Raw genomic sequence first — 7013 nt, forward strand, 5'->3', positions numbered from 1 at the left:
TGGGCCATACCTTGTGCAATGTCATCAAATGTGTTCAGATTCACCATCCGTTCTGCTATTTTAACAGCCTTTGCAACCTTGCTTAGAGCGTCAACGTGCTGAAAAGAAAGGAAGAGAAAATGTATGTCCTGTCTGTTTACATGTACCTCAGAACTCATGTGACTGAAAAGCTTGAGTCCTTTGATCCTGAAAACAGATTCATTTGAAATGTGCCACACCAGAACCTATGGGCACTTGAAAAACTGTAATTGCTTTGTTATAAATTTAGCAAGATGCTGTCCAAAGCTGCATKAACTTCAGTGTTTGTTCCTGATTTACCTCAATACAGGTACTTACTAGCCAAGGTAGTTAGGAGTCTTGTCTTTCAAGCTAACCTCTGACAGGATGAGCTAAAARGACATGCATGATTCCCACCTCATCTCACTGTACAAAAGTTCATTAGATTCAGTGATGAAATTGATGATGAGATTCATCATGCATGAGCACCTTCTCACTCCACCTGGAGAGCTCTAAGGTCTCATGCATTAAGTMAACATCACTGGATTTAGGAGTCCTTCAGTCAATCACTGGGTAATTCCAATTTAATGCATTCATGGATCCATGGACAAGTGGAGAAAATAAAGCCTGGCAGGGGCTGGTGGTCTGTCAGCAGGTGCCTGGTTGCGACACTTATCTGACAGAGCCCTGTGGCTGATCACCACATCTTACATTCTCAATTACTTTTGAATGAGGATGCTCTCTTTACTCTGTGAGCAAGTGTGACTATTAGTGAAATCCAAAGTGGATTAACTAGCAAGAAGGACAAGAAGCCTGGGTGCCAGTAGTGGGATGGACAAAGTTTGAAAGCCCACAGACTGTGCTGGCCCATATAAGGATGATATCATCACAGCTCTGTGCAATGATGTGAAAATGCCAAGRCATACATAAAGTGCTTTGAGAGCTTGCTGCCCCAAGTGCCCGAAACCCCATCCACTACTGCTGCCCCAAAGCCCCATCAGTGTTTCAAAGGCTTTCATCTTCAAATCCTTTCTAGGGATTGATGGCTGCCAGCACAGTAAGGTTTCCTTCCTACTGACAACACTGAAAAGAAACATGTCATCCGTGACATAGCTTAGAGAGTGCCTGGAACGTGAAAAGCAAAAGTGAAGTGAGTTGACCAAACTACACCCCACAGTTACAGTCAGAACTAGGAACTTCTGAATGGCTTCAGATTATTTGTGTCCAGCCCTCTGCTTCTTTCCTGGGCTCAGCACAGACTCAAGGGAGACTGAGTCTCACTTCAAAGAGCATGAAACTAATAGGGCTACAGAGATGAGAGGACAAAAAAAACCAAACACTCTATAAACTGTTACATTTTTTATAAATMCATGGTTTGCTTACACTTCAAGCAATATGTGCAGTCCTCTTCTGCCACTCTAGAAAGGATTAAGCAAATTTGAAACCGAGTTCAGAAAAAGGCAACAGATCAAGGGAGGGGATTCTACCCCGCAGATCTGCGCTGGTGAAACTCCACCTGGACACTGCATCCAGCTCTCARRTCTCTGCACAGGAAGGACATGGACCTGTTCGAGTGAGCCCAGGAGAGGCCATTAATATGATCTGGAGCTGGGGCCCCTCTCCTGTGGAGACAGRCTGAGACRGTCAGGGTTGTTCAGCCTGGAGAAAAGAAGGTTCTGGAGAGACCTTAGAGCCCCTTCCAGTRCCTAAAGGGCACCTACAGGAAATAGAGGGAGGGAATCTCTATCAGGAAGTTTAGTGATAGGATGAGGAACACCTGTTTTAAATTGAAAGAGGGTAGGCTTAGATTAAATATCGGAGAGAAATTCTTTATTCTGAGGATGCTGAAGCACTGGAACAGGTTGCCCAGAGAAGCTGTGGACTCCCCATCTGGCAGAGTTCAAGGCCAGGTTGGAAGGGGCTCAGAGCAAACTGGTCTGCTCATGTCAGGGGAGTTGGAACTAGATCATCTTCAAGGTCCCTTGCAAACCAAACCATGCTATAATTTTATGATACTATGATTCCATACATTTTATTCTGGGGGGGAGTCAGTGGAAGATAGGCTACAAATTTAAAAGAAACAAAGYAAAAAGCAAAACAACCTTGTAAAAGCAGAAACAATATATTAGTAAATTGATTTTTTTTCCTACAATGCAGGAAAGTCTCCTATGATGAATCAAAAAAGCTTTAAGTCAGCTTTTCTGTCAAGTAGCTATGCTGTTAACAACACATCTATAACTAACTAGAATTTGACATTATAAGTGGATAAGAGTAAGTTATTTTGTCTTTGTACTCTGTCCAGTTTCAGATTTAATTTATTCTGTATGCCACTGAAATAAATTATCAGAGGAAGTGCTAGGCCTAATTTCTCCTTTTTTAAAGAAAAATCTGTTGAGAATACACTGTTCCACAGTAGGCCAATTCTGAGCCAGTTAGCCAAATGCAGTGAGAGTGTGTAGGACAACACTATTGTTTTGTTTATTTCTGTGCATAAGTTATTTTTAGAACAGCAATAATGTTAATTGATTCATATGTAAAATGGATAATGGGCTAATATTTTGAAAATAAATGTCTTGSTCTTGCTCTCTAATTCCCAAACACTTATTGCCTCATGTTTCCCTCTCAGGAGCTGGACAGTCACAATCAAACTCCTGTGAACCGAAGCATGAAAAAAACCTTCTACTGGTRTGTAACTGCATACCCAGAAGACAAACCCCACACAAAAATCAGTGCAGGAGCTGCTCACACCTCTGGCAACACATATATGGTGACTAGAAGAGYCCCTGGTTTGCAAAGAAAGAAGCACAGTACAGGGCTGTTGTCATCTCTTGCCCATGCAACACATGAATGCAAATTCCAACTGTAAATCCCAAATAAAGCCCCCCAGCTTGAATCATGTCAAGAAGTYATTAAATTCCATAACTGTGCTCATCTGTTCATTTTCACTCCTTGCTTTTAATTCTGATAGACTGCAAACAGAAAATTGAAGGCAGGGGAGTTGGTGAAAACTCATCCACTACTAGGGATGACCAGGAACAGGTGAACAATAATGTGAAAGTTAATTGCATTCTAAATTCATCTGTTACATAAAAAATAATAGCAGCCATCCAAGAGCTTCCAAGTAATATTTGTGACCTGTGGGCTGTCTCACCAGGCATATCACAGACAGTGGTGATGCTGCTGTGTAACTAGTAAGACAGGACCTCACATGATTCAGGAATGCACATTTCTTTATTAAATATAAATTTTGTTTAGACTTTTTAGGACAACCATCAATCACTTCTGTTTCAGAGTTCAGAGGCTGCTCCAGTGCAATAGATTCCAACTTAAATTTTATATTTTAATTAATTTAATTTAAATTTTAACTTTTCTATTCCTAACTGGTTGACATCTGTCTGTATTTCTGTTGACACTATCCTCTGCCTCAGTAATTCTAACTCAAATTCCCTACCTAACTTTGCATCAACAAATAAACATGCTAAGATTTTCTAGTGTTACGTATTCAAGCTTTAGATTTCTTATGATTTTTTCCATATATATGCAAGTTTGCAATAAATCATCTTTGAAACCTGGTGATCAAAATCATGTATCGCTGTTCTATTCCTGAAAAGGTATCACCCCATCTTACATAACATAAATATCTTCTCTGCTATTCATCATGGGGTATATTCCAGAAATATACTTGCCTCTCACAGCCRCAACTCATCAAACAACACAGAGTTGTTGGAGAAATACACTCATGTTTCTCCCTGTGATTACAAATTGTAAGCCTGCTCTGACCAAAGATTSCTTTGATACTCCAAAATAAAGTTTTCCACTCCACCAGGCCCTCCCAAGCTGTAATAAAAACAACTTTTCTGGTATATCTAATCATTGCCTAATGGCACTACAGCAATAATTACAGAATTCCAGCTAGATTACCTTTATTCTACTTTTCTTRCTCAAGAAAAACATGACTTGTCTTTCATTAAAGAAAGAGATGAGATTATTTAGACATAGCCAACTGTCGGTAAATATGTGTTATTTTATTCCATTTCATATTTAATCCCTGTTCTGTATTTTTTTTCTCCTTATTAATTCTGTTGCCTCATGTACTGCTAAAGGTCAGACTAATGGAACCATTTTTGCCTCTCTTGCATACAACAAGTCCTTGTTATGCTCCAATCACATTGCTCCACCCCACTTTGGATAGAATAATTAAAAATCCTTAGTATTAGACTTGTGGTCTCATGTCTTGCCATCTCAGGGTAAGAGGAGCAAGGCTGCTCATTAAGTTCTGTGTTTTGCTTCTGCCTCAAATAATTTCTAAGTTAATTCAAGAACACAACGACAGGTGTCGGTCAGACCAAGCATGTCTTAGGTCAGGATGGTTGAATTATAGAATAATWTGGKTTGGAAAAGACCTTTAAGATCATTGAGTATCCTTTTTGTAATCAGAGCCATAAACAGATGGCAAAGGAACAGAAAGAGCAGGACAGGCAGATACAACACTTCTGCCTAGTTTTCKCTCCTTCCAGATATTTTTGGCTCAGAAAATTTGATATCATTCCTCTTTGGTATTCTGTGTTATCCAGCGTCTGTATATTGCCTTGACTAAAAAAGAGGAAAAGTTCCAAATGTATCCCTGCACACCCTTTCCTCTCTACATCCATTTAAGTGTGAGGCACACAGGGAGATTTCTAGGAGTCCMCCATCATAGTCTCCAGTCAAACACTTATTGTTATTTCAACTTTTATTTGCTCATATATCTCCCTTATTGGATTCTCAACCTTTCTTCTGCTGAAATCCTTGTTATCTCCCTTTCTTTTGGCTGCTTCTATCTTCCGSTTTGCTAAACCACCTTGCTTCTCCTCATTCTTCAGTGCTATGCATAGCTTCATTTTACTCCTTTTCCCCTAGTGTGAAGCTTCTGCTTAACTGTCAAGGCTCCCCTCCCCTTTACTCCCTGYCCTCCTGCTCTCTTTTCTTCTCTAYKTTTGAACACTTTCTTTCATGGGTCACATCCTTCCTCTCCCAGTCATGTGTTCTTTTGACCTCTTTTTCAGTACCAGTATTGTTTTCTCTCTCTTTTCATCCATTACATTTACAAATCCTCATCTAACTCCTACCATCATCTCCAGCTGTGGCTCTAGTTCTTGGATCTTCTCTTTCATGGCCTTCTACCATAGCAACAGTTTCTGTCAGAGATCACCTGTAGTAACAGGTATTCATTTTCTCTTCTTCTTTCCTTTGGGTTAAATCTAACTTTGGGTGCTAACTCAGTAGCTATCACACTTTTTTCTTGATAATACCAAGCCTGACCAAAACAGCAGTGGAAATCAATTGTAGCTTCCAGCCCTTCTAGGCATTGCACCTTGATCCAGATYAGCCATGTCTTCTCCTTGATATTCCACAGTTCCCTTTAGCAATAACCAAATAMAGTTTGTCCCTACAAAGCACTCACTTGTAAAAGCTCTGTTTCWATTAGCATGGTGCAACATGAGCTTTTAACCTGGGAGTTAAAAGCTCCACAAAATCCACTTCTCCATTTGCTGACTTGGGGCTAGAAATACAGATTCTGATGCCTTCAATATTTAGTTTCCACAAACCTACATCTGAACAGACATAATGACTGTTTTAAGGCTCTCATTTGAGCCTTCAAGTACTTCAGGTTGGTTTTCTCCAGTTAGTGAGTAGAAAATTCATCAGTTTTTTCATACACTTCAAGGTGGCCCAGCAGCCTCGCAGAGGACCTCAGTGTGGGACACTGGCTTGGCATAAAGAAGGTTTCCCTTTCACTCAGTTCATTGACTTATTAGCCTCCCTGCAAGCACCTTGGAAAGTATTAAGATTGAAAAGGAAAACACCAAAGGGACAGGTCATGAGTGACTGGATTTCAATTCCCCACTGTTGTCAGTGGAGTGGGCAGCAGGTGTTTTTCAATATGGTTTCATTACTAGAATATTTACTTTATTTTCATTATCAGTTTTTAGCAGCCTGCCCTTTAAGCCTGTTAAGTGTAATGTTGATTTCAGGCTTAATTCTCTGAAACATGCTCAGGCGAAAGGTTTATTGGTTTTCAAAAGGACTGTGAATTTCCATGGCAYAATTCACAGGAAGAAGCCAGTCAGAACATGTTCCTGGTCTGTTTATACTGCAAGGTTTATGCTGGCACAGCACTGTTTCGTGGCTAAACCAGCCAAATCCTCTGCAGTTTTATCAGCCATATGGAATGAAAAAGCTAAAGCCGGTTTCTGGAGCCAGCTCTTATTACATATATAWAAATATATATCTTACTTATGTTGATATAACTACACCTATTCTAGGATCAAGTTAYGAACTGACTTCCACAATCCTGTATTAGAGCTTTCAGTATATCTTCCCCTAGTCATTACAGAAATTATTTTGGTTTGCCYTCTAAATTATTTACCTTAGACTGCAGAAGAAAGACCCAGACAGTTAAACTGAAACTGTAATAGAAACTTCCTGTACCCCTTGAAAATATTTTGGAACATGAAGAAAATCTTTCAGGGTTGTCATATGATCCTATACATCATATACTCAGTGCTTGAAGTGGGATGGTATTTTTAAGATGRGGATACTGTCACTTCAGTGGAAGGAACTTTGTCATTCCCACAAGGCACTCCTAGGTGACTCCTGACAGGGGAGCCTGCATTAGGAGTCAGTATCACCCCCACAGCAAGATCACAGCATCAACGGAGGGTGTGGCAGGTGTTAAAACATYTGATACTCTGAGAAGCATGCCACCCATGAAAGCAATTAGAAAATGTACACATTGTAATTCTATAAAAACATTAAAAATTGAAATTTAAAAAAAAAAAAAGTGAAAAGTGTTTTACTGCAGTGCTGTATTTTGAAAGAATCCTGAATTTCTTTGCTGTTCGATTGAAAAATTGTACACAAAACCACTGCATCACTTACAATTCTTTGAAACATGACACAGTGTTTCTACCTATTTTACTATTTCATCGCTCACCTAATAATCAAAAATGAGACACAAACACAATGCATAAAAA

At 39.6% G+C, this 7013-nt stretch overlaps 1 protein-coding gene across 1 annotated transcript in view; it reads right to left on the bottom strand.

The window, feature by feature from the left end:
- The window catches only part of DNAI1 (dynein axonemal intermediate chain 1), a 135547-nt gene that overhangs the window by 105285 nt on the left and 23249 nt on the right, over window positions 1–7013 (bottom strand). The window contains exon 10 of the mRNA XM_057369673.1: window positions 11–98. Within this exon, the coding sequence (XP_057225656.1) occupies window positions 11–98 (88 nt within the window). The remainder of the gene's footprint in view (window positions 1–10; window positions 99–7013) is intronic.

The sequence above is a fragment of the Malurus melanocephalus genome, unplaced genomic scaffold, assembly GCF_030028575.1.
Source record: "Malurus melanocephalus ecotype Western Australia unplaced genomic scaffold, MMel_1.1 scaffold_113, whole genome shotgun sequence".
Taxonomy (NCBI): Eukaryota; Metazoa; Chordata; class Aves; order Passeriformes; family Maluridae; genus Malurus; species Malurus melanocephalus.